Raw genomic sequence first — 15,278 nt, forward strand, 5'->3', positions numbered from 1 at the left:
CAGAGGATGGATGGATCAGACTAGAGACCTAGAGCATTCAGAGGATGGATGGATCAAACTAGAGACCTAGAGCATTCAGAGGATGGATGGATCAAACTAGAGACCTAGAGCATTCAGAGGATGGATGGATCAAACTAGAGACCTAGAGCATTCAGAGGATGGATGGATCAGACTAGAGACCTAGAGCATTCAGAGGATGGATGGATCAGAGTAGAGACCTAGAGCATTCAGAGAATGGATGGATCAAACTAGAGACCTAGAGCATTCAGAGGATGGATGGATCAGAGTAGAGACCTAGAGCATTCAGAGAATGGATGGATCAAACTAGAGACCTAGATCATTCAGAGGATGGATGGATCAAACTAGAGACCTAGAGCATTCAGAGGATGGATGGATCAGACTAGAGACCTAGAGCATTCAGAGGATGGATGGATCAGAGTAGAGACCTAGAGCATTCAGAGAATGGATGGATCAAACTAGAGACCTAGATCATTCAGAGGATGGATGGATCAAACTAGAGACCTAGAGCATTCAGAGGATAGATGGATCAAACTAGAGACCTAGAGCATTCAGAGGATGGATGGCTTTCCTTGCTCGACTGACAATAAGGGGGTTTCTGAGCACATGGTTCATTCACGTGGAGTATTAACATTCAAATTTCCCTTTTCCAAAAATAAAAGCAAGCAGGAATCTTTTTTCACGTGGACTGACTTAAAAAATACATGACTTGAGAAAGACTGAAAGAGTCTTTATAATTTATAAGGTTAAGATCAAATTAAGAGCACAGCAGTGCTGTTTCTCATTCCTACAGAACATTTACTCAAGTATGTGTTTCAGTACATTTTTGGTACTTGTTCTTATACATATTTTAATTTTCTGCTACTCCATTACATTTCAGAGACAAATATTGTAGCCTATTTTTTACTCAACTACATTTATTTAATAATTGAAGTTACTAGTTACTTTTCAGTATAATACAAACTATAATCAACAAATAAATGATGATGCATTATTACAGGATATAAGATAAGATTAAACATTTGATGTATATTTTAGCTTATATTTCAATATCAATGTATGAAGCTTTCTGTGTTTGTGTGGTTATAAAAATGCATTTGGAACAGGGGTTTTCTGCACAACAGGATAGTATGATCATGTGTTTCTTGCCATGGCTTCTATGCCACAAAGTACATAGAATAAAAATCAACTATAGCTATATATTATATTATATTATATTATATAGCAGCTCGGCCATGAAATAGTGGGGCATCTTTTCAGACTGACTGGGCTCCTGCTGCATCTCCTCAGTATGGATCTGGTGGTCAGCTGTGAACAGCAACGTTCCCTTAACCTGTCCTCCAAACTGATGGAGGAATCTGTGAGCAGATCCAGAGAGAGCACATCCACATTGTGATGGCTGGAGAACAGCCACAGGTTGGCCCTGTATGGATGAAGTGGGTCAGAGAGGCCAGGCCTGTGCTCTGTCAGTCAGCAGGGGGCACAGAAGAGCTGCTGGATAGAGTGAGAGATGTAGAGACCATGGTACAGACCCAGAGTACACACTCACACGTCCACATACACACAGCCCAGTTATCTCATTGGTATTTTTTGATTCAGTTGTTTTTCTTTATTTTCTATTGATAATAAAATGGGCTGTTTGGACTAAATCAGGGGTCAGCAACCTTTACTATCAAAAGAGCCATTTTAGGCAAAAAAAAATAAAAAAATCTGTCTGGAGCTGCAAAACATGTGATCATTGTGATGAAGGTAACACAGTTCATAGTCTAAGTATATAGTATATAAGTCTAATACAGTGATGGCCAAAGAGACAATGTACTACGTAATATTAGGGCCTCATTGAGGGAAAAAACATCTGAGATTTACAGAATAAAGTCATAATATTACAGGAAAAAAGAAAATAACACGTAAAATTACTACTTTATAATTTTATGACTTTATTCTTATAATACTAAAACTTTTTTTCTCTTAAACTTGTGATTTTAATCTCATATTACAACTTTTTTCTTGTAAACCTATGACTTTAATATCATAATATTACGACTTCCTTTCTTGTAAACCTATGACTTTAATATCATAATATTACGACTTCCTTTCTTGTAAACCTATGACTTTAATATCATAATATTACGACTTCCTTTCTTGTAAACCTTTGACTTTATTTTCATAATATTACAACTTTTTTCTCGAAATCTCAGATTTGTCTTTTTTCTTCAATGTGGCCCTAATACTCCGTCATACCGTCGTACCATAAACCTAAAACGATGAATAAAAATGAAAATGTAAACAAAAAACTGTTCATTTCCATTTTTAAAAATCCACAGGTAGCCACTGGAGAGAGGCTCCAGAGTCGCAGGTTGCAGAACCTTGGACTAAGTCTTTGGAGCAACAGCTAGTTTAGTATATGCCATACACAACAGAAATGGGGAATTCTGTCATTAAACAGCCTGATGAACAATTCAAGTAGAAGAAAACCACACAATGTGTTAGGAAGGCTATAGGACCACATACTATACAGTGACTGTGGCTGCTGCAACGTGCTGCCTTTTCTGTAGATCATCTTGTGTCAGGAAGGATACTCGAGAGCAAGAGCAGGAGAGGTTGATGCATTCCCTGTCAAAGCCTTGCAAAGATAGAAACATAAAGCTATGGACCTTCATTTGATAATAGTCTGCAGGACCCCCATCTGATTGTTGGTCATGCAACAATCAGGCTTATCGACAAACCACTGGGATTCAGACAGGAAAGGCCATTTCATACTTTTTACAGCCACAATTTTCCTTTCTACAACACCCTCTATTCACCGTGGAAAAGACTCACTGGGCCTTTGCCCCACGGATACTGCAGTCAACCCCGATCCCTCACCAAGCAGGTAGTGAGCCCTCAAGGTGACAGGCCTGTGCTGCTTTAAGCTTCCTGTCTGATCTAAGGGCTCACCAATCAGTAGGACAACAGGAGGAGTGGGTCTCTTTAGTTCCTGTGTTATTACATCACTGGTCATTGTTCACAGGACCTTTGTGAATCTCTAGCTGGTGTCCTCCCCAGGAGCCCAGGCTTTAATAGACCAATCAATTATTTGATTAATGGAGAGAATAATTGGCATAATAATTGATCATCAAAATAATAGTTAGTTAGCCCACAGTTATTAAAAAGACTGGCAATGCTGACTTTAAGCATAAGCTGGGATGCAAACCCTGGTCTCTGCTGTTATAGTCCAGCTTGTACGATTTGATTGCCTGGGCATCCACAGTGACCTCTGTGGTTCACCGGTGGAAGAACATCATGCATTGCATGAACCTTTTGCTTAAGAATGTTTCCCACCGTGGCATTACATTTCCTCTAAAACATTAATTTACTTTATTTCAGACCCATAGGTACCCATCAGTATAAATACAATACAATACAATAGAATACAAGGAGAACAACACAGAGATATAATCATTGCAGTTCACAGTGATTAAAACATATATCGGCATTTGTTCCAATGTTTCCAGAAACGAGAGGAGTACCTTGTGTCACTTTGTGTGGGCTCAGTTAATAGTAATTATGATTACATTTTTTGAATCAATAAATCGACACATAAATTTGTAAATAGAATTCCTCAACACAGCATCATTAAATGCCACCTGAAGCTTTTCCATTGTTGCATTGCTGTAACTGCACCACCAGTGGGGGCGGTATAGAGTGGAGCACAGTGGGCTCTAAAGAGGGCTGTTTTAACATCATCTGTACACATGTGAAATTTGTGTGCCAGCAAACTGGCTTGTGCGTACAGTTTGCAACACTGGCGCTGCACATCGTCGTCATCACATAGATCATTCCGGATGATGTGACCCAAATATCTTACTTTGTTCACTACATTTAGCGCTCGGTCTGTCCTAAAGAATGAAGGAAAGTCTTGCTTCCGATCCTCCTTGGTTTTAGCAATCATGACAACACTCTTTTTAGAGTTGAATTTAATGTCATACTGTACACCACAACTTGAGCAGACTCTGAGCAGTTGCTGTAAGCCAGCACTATAAGGAGCCAGAACGACCAAGTCATCAGCGTACAACAGATGGTTAACAAGACCCCCCCCCCCATACATTCAGTCTTACATTCCTTCAGCTTTTCTGAGAGATCATCCATATACAGAGTGAAGACAACAGGTGACAGTATTCCACCTTGTGGGACCCCATTAGTCACTAGGAAGGGTGCAGATATGCTCTTTCCCAATCTAGATGCATAGTTTGATGCGAATACCAAAAGTGTAAGATTCTTATCATTCTTGTAGTTTAACAAACAACTTACCATGATTAATTCGGTCAAAAGCTTACAGATTGATTATATAATCATGTCATTTGTAACTCCCTCAAATCAACCTGCAGGGAGCCAGTAGGAGTTTATTATTGTATTTGTGGGTGAAACTGCATATACCCCCCCACAAACACTCACAAACACCCATCATGCAAATGGCATTCCATTCAGGTGATTAGATCACTCCTCAAGGCCAGACGGTGATTAGGTGCTCTGCTGCATTGAGGGCATGGGGTGGACAGCTCTGTTGCTAGTTGTGAATGTTGTAAAAGTGACAATTTACAATTCCTGATTGTGAAACACAGTGATGCTGGTCTGTAGGGCCTATATGCTAAATGAAGACGGTGGCGGTGCATTGTTTGTATTGTCTGTTTGAGTGAGAGATGCCTGAAACTTCACGAGGTTACAAACACAATCATTGTCTAGCACACAGCTCACTGTTAGCTCATGTGAACCAATGGACCGGGTATTCAGGGATACATACTGTGTTAGCATTCATTTGGGGTAATGACCAGGGTTAACCTGTTCCACTCCACCCCTCTTTTTCATAGACCCGTTTTAGTCTTTAGGGGGAGATAGCAGGTCAGCAGTAGATGTCACATAGAAGTGGTGTACATCATCTGAAAGCTGGAACCTGAACATTAATTTGAGATGCAGCTCAGCTCTGTGAACAGTGCTCAGAACATTATGATAGAAGTATATGATGGTCATATGATGATTCCCATGCTCTAATATGTCTCATAAATTGTTGCAGCAGTTCTTGGATTGATACCATTTGTTACATAGATTTGGTGCTAAATTTAACAATTTTTTACAACTCGAGAATTGATCAAAATGATCAATAATCCCTCCAAAATACCACATTAAGACACCAAGATCTTGAGGAACACCATAGAAAAAGTCATGCTGTGATTTGGGATCAAAAACTTTTGACATCTGGAGATTTCAGTAAAGGGAGACTCGTGGGTACCTACAGAACCCATTTTTATTCACATATCTTGAGGTCAGAGGTCAAGGGACCCCTTTGAAAATCGCCATGCTGGTTTTTACTTGCCAAAATTTAGCACAACTTTGTAGCTATGGTAAAGGGACTGTTTGTAAGAATCAGAATGTCTTGTTAACAGCGACACCTGTGGCCGTTAAATCAACGAAAGTCAGCGTCGGGCTCGCGCTTTGCTCGCTCTACATAGACATGAACGAGGATCGCTCAACACAGTGAGGCCACACACGTCAGCTAAAAGCACAATATCACTCTATATTTCAGCTGCTTGGCAGTAATGTTAGCTGACCAGACGAAGGTCTCTCCATGAATCAATGCTGATCCTAGTGTTGGCTATTCCTGCCTCAGCCTCCCGACCGCGGCCGGAGGGAACAGGGGAGACACCGGAGTTTTGGTCGGAGATGATAACGTTTCTCTCTGTAGAGCTCCGTCACTTCACAAGACACGGGAAACCTCTGTTGGTCTGGAGGAGCTGCAGCAGTTATTTCTGCACAAACGTCCACTGAACATTCACTAGATATTCTCAGAGCTAAACTAACTCTTCTGCAGTGTATAGTATGCGGGCATGCATGTGAGGTGGAGCGAGCTGAGTGAAGGCAGGCAGAGGAGCAGAGTACAGCAGAGACTCCGGTCCTGGAGACCAAAGCTACGGTCTCCCCCGCGTCCTCCACCCACGGCCAACACTGTTTAACAGACGGGCTTCACTAGATACAACTTAATGGTTTTGGTGCTTCCGTGTAGTTTGTGTTGGAGTCTGAGTCTGAACTGCGTAGGCACACGCGAGCGCATATGCGATCGCGCATGGGACACCGACCCGGGTGATTTATACGTCTAAGAAGTTACAAACAGTCCCTTTAAACTAAACCCACTACAATCTCTGAAAAAGTTAAGTCACAGAGGGCGCCCTCAAGGAGTGGAAGAGGTTAAATATTAGTTAAGCTAAGTACGTTTAGTTAAAGGTTGTATGTGTCTCTGCTCAAGGGGAAGCATTTGTGAAGCCAGCTAGCAATGATAAAGTTTCAGGGAGTCCTATAAACATCAGCTGACGTGGAGGTAATCATATTACTGGCAGCCAGCATTAGCTGAACTTTAACATAGCTACAGAAAAATACTAGATATCCATAAATCTTCTTGGTTGTTAAAAATATTGTTTCTCAACCAAAGGAAAATGGCTGTACTTCTCCAGAGGAAGAATAACCAATAAAATATAGATTATTTATTGGGTGAATTAGCATATGATCAACAGCAAATGACAGTGGTGGTCTCATGATGAAGAATTATTGTAATAATTCTCATTTAGCTGCTCTTGTTTCAGGGTCCTGTTGTTGTGCGTGGACCCGTCAGTAACACCTGGGAATCCTACAAGAAGTCTGAATGTGTTCAGTGAAAAGGCCTACTGCCCATGGCCTGCAACAATAGTCAGAAACACTTGTGATGCAACGTCATGCATTATTCATAAGTATTCATCGTCATTAAAAGCCGATAGACCTACTGGAGGCCCACATCAAATGAAGTGATTTTAAAGGTTGTTGTTTTAAAAGATTTTGACTGCAGTATTATATCCTCCATCAATTACGAAGGCCATAAATCTATATGCTGTAGCTGTGACATGTTTCTGTGTTTCTATATGTGAGATTATAATCAAAGTAGGTGGTGAGAGCAGAGAAAACAGGGAGCAGGGATGTAGCCATGGATGTGGCTCTACCCTGGGTCTACCATGTTGCCACGTCCAGAGGAGCGGAGGGGGCGGGGCTAAGATAACACTAACCACACGGATGAATAAGCGCGACGCCTCTCGACGTCTATTGGTCAGAAAGCTCTCCTGCCCCGCCTACTGTTATGAGGCAGGTCTGTGATTGGTTTAGAGAGCTGTCGGCCCCAAGGTGGACGGGTGCTTCTGGCTTTTATGAGGCAGGAGAAGAGATTGTGATTTCTTTCCACTGCTAGAAACACTAGCTGCTCTCCTCTCCTCTCAGAGCTCCACCAGCCCGCTGACACACACTCAACATGGCTGCAAAGAAGAACGCTAAAGTGCACGTCAAGTCCAAAGGTAGGTCGCTGCTTTGGTTCCGTCGCTGGGTCGAAGCTCTGGGTCTCTGGGTGGAGGTGGTTGGATGGTTGCAGCCTGCAGCGCTCACAGGAAAAGAAGAGAAGAGAGGAGAAGAGAAGGCCTTCACAGTTAATCTGGTGGCAAGCTGCTGCTTCTCTCAGGGCCCTGCTGCTAGCTGCTGCTAATACTACTAAAGCTAAAGCTCCAATCAGCTAGCTGCTGCTCGGCTAGCTGACTGGAGCTTCACTCCATGTTATCTCCGTGTGTCGCTGCTCCGTGCTCCAGAGCTGGTTGAACGTACTGAAGCTGTTTTTTGGAGCATGTAAACACTTTATTTAAACCCAGCCTGTCTCCTGTTAATGCCTTCATGTAGTGCACGTTAAATCACTGTCGTTTACGCGCAGCGCGTTCGACGTCAACACAGATCTATTTCCATCCTACCGGGAGCAGAGTTCCTACCGAGATCCTGCCTTCAGCTGGCCAATACCACTTTATTGTATATGATCATGACTTGCCAGAGGCTCTGTGTAACACCATGTCCTGGTTAAAAAGCACCATGTCTTGGTTAAACAGCAACATGGCCGTGTAGGGATCAGCAGCTGTTGTCCCGTCTGGTTGGTCATGGCGACTCTGGGATTAACGTGGAACACTGGTTAACGTTAACGTGTCTCTCATGTGGGTTTCTAGCCCTGTGCAGAGCCCTGCCTGGAGGCCCGTCCGCCGCCAGCTTCTTTGCTTGAGAGGACGAGTTGGACCAGATTAGCCAGAAGTGTGTGTGTGTGCACCCCCCCCGGGGCGCAGAGCACCCCGCCCCCAATCTAGTCCAGTCCCTCTTCTAAATGCTCACGTGTCACTATGAGAAGCCGTGGGTGGGGTTCTACGTGGCTCTCGGGGGTCTCCGTTAGTACCTGGGACCCGGTGGCGGGGTTCTACGTTGCTCTTGGGGGTCTCCGTTAGTACCCGGACCCCGGTATTGGCTCTTGGAGAGAGCATTGCGCGCGGATCCATTCAAACAGCGCGTGATGCTCCTGAATGTTTCATCGCTCTGCACACATCCAATGCGTGACGTCACTCTTGAAACCATTAAACAAAGTGAGCATGTTGCCTGTTGAGTCTCCTGCTTAGACAGCAATAGTGACCCGTAAAGGCTCCTGATGACGCTGAGGGTCCCTCAGGACGATCCGACGTGTGGCTGGAGGAGCAGGGAGCCATGTTGTGTGTTCATACAAACTATACGAGGAAAGTGTGGTTCAACTTTGAGTACACTGTGTCCTCTACCTACTGCACAGGACACAGGAGCCCCCCTATAGTAGATGTGAATAGGATGCTATCTGGATACCACAGCAACACTATATGGGACAGTAGAGTCTCCACAGCAAACATGTGGCTTCTGTAAGCGTTGGCTGTATTTGTTGATAGTGAAAGTCAGACCTACACCAACTTCCAGATTAATGGGAGCTGAAACTGACGGCATACAGAAAAATGTAATGCAGCTTCAAAATGTACACTTTTCATCAGATGATAGCCTGGTCTGCAGAGCCCAAACTGTGTCCTGTTGTAGCAGATCAAAGGTGTTACAGTTGGAGAAGTCCAGGGAACAAAATGTTCCGTTTTTCATGTCTTCTTCCTAACCCCGCCCACCACGGGCCCTATGCATGCTGTATGGTTCAACAGGCTGTGAACAGCAGCTAGTACAAAGGATCTGATCTATGAAGGAAGACTGGTTTTGGAACAATGCTCATTTTCCAGCAGTGGATGAGATTTTTTAAATTCAACTTTGATAGAATTGTATATTTGTCATTTAATTGATGAATGAAATCTATGGCCTAATGTTTTATTCTTTCAAAGGGATAAAAAGCTACTATAGCCGTATTTCAGACCCAGTATTATATTTACAAGGAGACATAATGACAGGTAGTTGCTAACTGTATCAGCCAAGTAGGTTCTAAGTAGCGTAGCTCCTAACTGTGCAGCTTTGAAGGTTGCAGACTGGATTGTGTTGATACGTGGGAATGACAGGCTGTGTCAGTATGTGAGAGCCCCGCCAAAGGTGGATGCTGCAACACCCCTGGGGACCGTTTTAATGTCGGTCCGTCCTCTGTCAGGAAGTTTCTTTCCTCGAGGGCGTTTCAACAGGTGATTCCTTGCCCTTTGCACGGGTGAAAATCAAAGTGGGGTTTTCTGGAGAGGTAGTGGGTTAACTAGGCTAACCCACAACTGAAAGAGAAAGGCCTGTGTGTGTACTTTCTTTGTTTATTTGAGTTACATCATATGATCAAACACTGAAAAAGGCTTATCAAATATTGATTTAGTCTTGATAGGAGAGTGTAAACAGTGAGTTTTATGCCAGGTGTTCTGAACATCCCACTAAACTGTTTACAGGCATTCAGTGTGAACTAAGATGTGCTGATCTTATGGTGGATTGAATCATGGACATCAAAGAACTAGAGGCGATGAAGGCCGACTGTTGCGTCGGCTCACGTCACTTTTTTTGGCCTAAAAGTCAAACAAACACACCGCAAAGACGACAGCCGACGGCCAGTTAGCACGTACGTTCTGCGCCTGCGTGAGAGGAAATAACTCTCCACACCAGCAGGCGGCGGTAGTCTGTATTCATCATTCAAAAGGAGGACGGCGAATATACAAGCTCTTGTTATGATGCGTACAGATAAAGAGCCTTCTGTGTGTTTCCTCTTGACTTTACTCGTTGGCTTGCTTTCCTCATCTATTTCTCTTCTCGTGCACTGATTCCTTTTAAGCTGAACAGCCAATCAGGGATTTCTCTCACCGACTGGTGCGGGACAGACATTTTAACTAAGTCTTCATATTTCACCCATTTACTTTATTGTTTTTTGTTTGTTTGTCCCTTTTTTCACTTTTCTGAATCATTTCAATCCCTCAGGCCTCCTCCCCCCCTCTCCAAGTGGCTGGGAGTTTCTGAAGTGTGCGCAGGTGGAAGGGTAAAAGCCTGTCTGTTCCTCTGGGACTGCTGTGTGATGCTGTGTAGTGTTTATTTGCATGTGCACAGTGTGCTCTTAACTAAATCCTGTAGATGGAAACCTCACCATGTTTTGGCCTGGTGCTGCATCATGATGCCTGCTGTTGAATCAAACCTTACAGCACAAGTATAGTAAAATATGAGAACAGGAACCTTTTAAAAGTGTGATGATCAGACCAATCTTTATGATGATTGGTGTTAGGATGCTGAGACAATGTGATCTACAGGATTTCATTGTTGAGCTTTACTGTGACAACTCTGGGAGTGAGTTCCCAGCTGCCATCTCTGCCTTGTTTCATACAGACCGTACAGAGTAGGCCAGCCAAAGTATTTGGGAAAAGGACAGGGAATTTTGTGATCCGTCCTGCGAATGCAGGTATTGTTTTCTTGCATTTTTAAATACTTGCCATTTAAACAATGTGTTGCATGATTTAAATACAGTGTAAACGACGGTGGGAATATATCAGAAACGGCACATGATAAATAAAAAGTCTTGTTAAAATGCTGTGCTGTTTATGACCAGCTTGTTTGCAGTGAGCCAATGATATGATCTAATTAGCGTGACAGTAGCTCAGCCAACAACAGCTCTGGCTAATACTAGTGCCTTTCTGGGGATTTCTCCCAACAAAGCCAATCATGGCATTTGTTTCCTGCCTTTTTTGTAGTGCCTAGATCACAGCCTCCATCACTGGAATGTACTGTGCTATGTCATAGATCCTGGTGCCATGAAATTGAACCCATCAGTTCCCTATCAGTAAAGTTCTGCACTATTAGTGGGGCAGTTAAGCATAACAACTGTGCATTTTGTGTTAAAAACAACACATTTGGCACTGATGTAGGTTTATATGTTATGAAAAGATATAGATATTAGGGCACAAACAAATTTGGCTCATGCGGGCCCCGGCAGCCATTTTTTTTTTGCTGGTTGTCCTTCTATCATGAAGGCAAAGGGGTGAAGTTTGACTCTGAAGGGACCTTCATGCTCCTTTTATTTGGTTTTAACATTTTTCTTTAAAAAGTACCCTTAAAAGCATCTGATCTAATCAGCTTGAACACATCTTGGAAATCATCAAGACTCATCAACTCTTTTTTTTTTGCAACATTTAGGAATATTAAGCGCCTCTGTGGCAACCATTTTGAAAAATGGCTGCCACGGCCCCTCAGTGGCCAAATTTGAATATGAATATTTCAGTGTAACTGCCCCACTATAGTGACTGTGATTGGGGGCTGTGGCAGCCATTTTTCAAAATGGCCGCCAGAGAGGCGCTGAATATTCCTAAAGGTTGCAGAAAACTGATTTTATGTCTCTTAATGACTTCCAATATGTGTTCAAGCTCATCAGATCAGATGTCAGAAGATCACATACATGATTTTAAAAGCTTTTAACCTGAGGAAAATGTGGAAACTAAATACAAGGAGCATGAAGGTCACTTCAGGGTCAAACTTCACCCCCTTGCCATCACGATAGAATGACAACCAGCAAAAGAAAATGATTGCCACGGCCCTCAGGGCCCCGCTAAGATACTTTAGTAAGAGTTGACTTTCACTTTGACATCAGTAGCAGGGCAGTTAAGCATAACAATTGTGCATTTTATGATAAAAGCAACACATTTGGCACTGATGTAGGTTTATATGTTATGAAAAGATATAGATATTAGGGCACAACAAATTTGGCTCCTGAGGGCCGTGGTGGCCATTTTCTTTTGCTGGTTGTCCTATCATGAAGATATGGGGGTGAAGTTTGACCCTGAAGTGACCTTCATGCCCCTTTTATTTGTTTTTTCCCTTAAAAAATAGAGGTAATAAAAACCTCTGAGATCTTCTGACATCTGATCTAATCAGCTTGAACACATCTTAGAAATTATCAAGAGTCATAAAATCATTTTTTCTGCAACCTTTAGGAATATTTAGTACCTCTTTGGCTGCCATTGCCCTCAGGGGCCAAATTTGCAGCGCTCTGATATCTATATATTTTCATAACATATAAACCTACATCTGTGCCAAATGTGTTGCTTTTATTGCAAAATGCACAAGTGTTTTGAATATTTCAGTTTAGCTGCCCCACTATAAAGGAGTGGATGTAGTTGGCTGCTAGGTGGATGTCAGTCATCCACATGTTTGCTGAGCTGTTCCCCACAGTGAGAAATGTACCTGATTGGTGTCAGGAGGAGGATACATATTGATTCCATTAACATTGTCTTAAAGGGTATTTGGAAGACAGAAGTTCTCCTGGGCCTCACTTCTCCAAAGCAGCTGACCTAAAGTTGGATAAGGGTCAGAGGTTGGCATTAAGACCACAGTGTCAAAGCTCAGTGAATGTGAGTGAGTCAAAGGCAGACAAACCTGCATTTGTGTGTACACACATGAACATACAGGTTCGTTGAAAGCCAGAGGGAAGAGAAGTCCGTTTGAAGGAGGTGCACAGCAGTCATTACATAACTCTTAGGAGGAGTTGCTCTGACTGAACAATGTGTACCAAGCTGGAGAGGGAGAGAGGGGGAGACAGAGAGGGGGAGAGAGAGGGGGAGAAAGAGAGAGGGGGGGAGAGAGAGAGGGAGAGAGAGAGAGAGGGAGGGAGAGAGAGAGAGAGGCATGGTTTCTATGTTCTCTTTTGATTTGTGCATGAAGGAGGTGTTAGTGTTGGCTTGTGTGAGATGTGAACTCGGTTAACACGGTGTGAGTTTCACATTGATGTGTCTAATTGGTCTTAATTAAAGCAGCAGGCTTGCTTTGTATTCTTGAAAACAAGCCATAATAATTCATTCTAGGTTGATCTAGTTATTTATGAGTTGTATTCCTTTGTTTTATATTCACTGTTCAAAGCGTTGCTGATTTGAATAACAATGACCTTAGAGTGTCAAATACGTCACCATGCAGGTAGTATCTTCAGTAACCGTATGAGCCCTGTGGATTGTCTGTAGCTAACAGCCCTCCTCCTACAGCAGTGGCAGACGTTGATATGGGAGTTTTATCAGCTCTGTAATTTTGCAGTTTGTTATTGCTGCACTTTAAAAAGTATATCCTTTATCTCAAACTCTTGTCAAATAGGGACAAATATTTAGTTTGAATGTGCGACCACACACATATTGCTAATGCCTATGGGTTTGTATGTGTTCTCTGGTAAAACCATTTACTTTTCCCATAAGTCAAGCTTTAGAGGCTGACTGACTCATCATGTCAGAAGAAGGTTTATAGTTGGTGGTTTAATCTAGTCTGTGTGAGCAGGTACTGTATGTGAGTATCACCTGTAGAGCACAGAAACAACCCTCGTACCCCCTCTGCTATGTTAATAAGTGAAGTGGGCTTGTGAGTGCCCCAGGCCACAGAAACCTCATATTAATGGCTGATGTAGCTGTGAGGAGGTTTGGGTTGTCTTAAGTTTTCTGAAACCTTCAGCATGTGCAGGAATTGTCCGCATTTTATCAATGCAGATACTACTTATCGATACTTATTAGTACTTATTGACACTCACCCATAATTTTGCAAATAAGAGGGACCTGTTCAGAAAGCAATGGAGTCCTTTTTTTATTTTGGCATTTTCAGTCCAAAATTGCATCGATGTTACCGCAGCGCCATCTAGTGGTGGTTGTCAGAGTTTTGTCCCTTTGCTTCTATACTCTTTGGTATTGGAACTCGATACCTTGATAACCCAGTACCAAGTAGTATATACCAGTATCAAAAGTTCTCCAGTCAAACAATACCCGCTATCGGCTCAGTCAGAGGAAAGCTGGCAGTGTCCGGGCAGCCTGTTCTTCCCTCTCTCTGTGTGTCAGGGCCAGCTGGTCTAACAGCACTATAAATAGCTGTCTTTGACCTCCAGAGCCATATCGGGCTCAGAGAAAAAAGTGACAGAGCAAGGATTACTGACAGATGAGCATGAGAAAGAAAGCCAGTCAATAGAGAAAGAGGGAGGGACAGAAAGAGCCAGAGAGGAGACGAGGCGAGTCCAGGAGGCCCTTAGCTCGGACTGCATGCTGTCTTTGTGGCCAGTTAACCTGTTATTAGCTTAGCTGGCAGGGATGGGTGATCCATCGAACCCGGTCGAGTCCGTCACATCTCCTGTCGTCACGGCGATACCCACGGTGATAGCTGGGGAAGTGCAAGGTGAGGAAAGTCTCCGTTCAAGGGCTGCTAAGGAGAGCTGAGAAGGACAAAGGAGCAGTGTGGAGGTCATTGTGTGGCCTGGTTGGTTGCTTGCTTGCTTGGTTGTTTGGTTGGTTGCAAGGTTAACGTTTAACCGCCATTTCAACTTATTCAATGTGTTTAAGTTTTCAATCTCTTTAGCTCAGTGAGTGTTGTGTCAGTAGTGCATAAACACATACTATTGTACTACACAGTATTTTGATGGGAATATATAACCAAATGGTGTTTTTTACAGATTCTTACGTTTGGTAACATTCAGGTGAGCCAGATCATTTCAGTTTAACTTCAAATAGTACCTGTTTCTGTGCACTATTGCTGTGCTTCCAGCTGCTCATAGTGTCTTTGATAGCCCATATATCCCTGCTTCAGTATTTGTGCTAAACACTGAACAGATGAATCTGTAATAGATGTGCAGAAACAACAAGGCTGATATTAATATTCTCAGCTGACTGGGTAAAATGACAAACAAAAGAGGATTCCCCACAATGTTGGAGGCTTTAAAGATGCGTTTCCACCAAGCAGTTCAGTTCAGTATCGACACACACACACACACACACACACACACACACACACACCTACAGCTACCTTACATTAGAACGGGTGTTTTTGTTTTTCCATTGGAAAGCGTTGTGGACAGTACCTGGTACTTTTTAGACTTGCATTTCAGTGTATTTCAGGTTTTTGGTGGATTTTGAGCTGTACAATTGAACTAGAAAAGTCTGTAACTCAAAGTTTGATCATGGTGTATTGAGTTTATCAAGCTAGGGAATCAG

At 42.9% G+C, this 15,278-nt stretch overlaps 1 protein-coding gene across 9 annotated transcripts in view; it reads left to right on the plus strand.

The window, feature by feature from the left end:
* Positions 1-7,196: 7,196 nt before the first annotated feature.
* asph (aspartate beta-hydroxylase) overlaps positions 7,197-15,278 on the plus strand; it is a 38,603-nt gene continuing 30,521 nt past the window's right edge. For 2 of the 9 annotated variants that reach the window (XM_037788619.1, XM_037788618.1), the window contains exon 1: positions 14,207-14,466. In XM_037788619.1, coding sequence (XP_037644547.1) covers positions 14,382-14,466 — 85 coding nt within the window. In that variant the 5' untranslated portion in view covers positions 14,207-14,381. Of the gene's footprint in view, positions 7,365-14,204; positions 14,467-15,278 lie in introns of those variants that run through there. The other 7 variants (XM_037788611.1, XM_037788613.1, XM_037788614.1 and 4 more) reach the window with 6 other exon arrangements.

The sequence above is a fragment of the Sebastes umbrosus genome, chromosome 12 (genome assembly GCF_015220745.1).
Source record: "Sebastes umbrosus isolate fSebUmb1 chromosome 12, fSebUmb1.pri, whole genome shotgun sequence".
In the NCBI taxonomy this organism is placed as follows: domain Eukaryota; kingdom Metazoa; phylum Chordata; class Actinopteri; order Perciformes; family Sebastidae; genus Sebastes; species Sebastes umbrosus.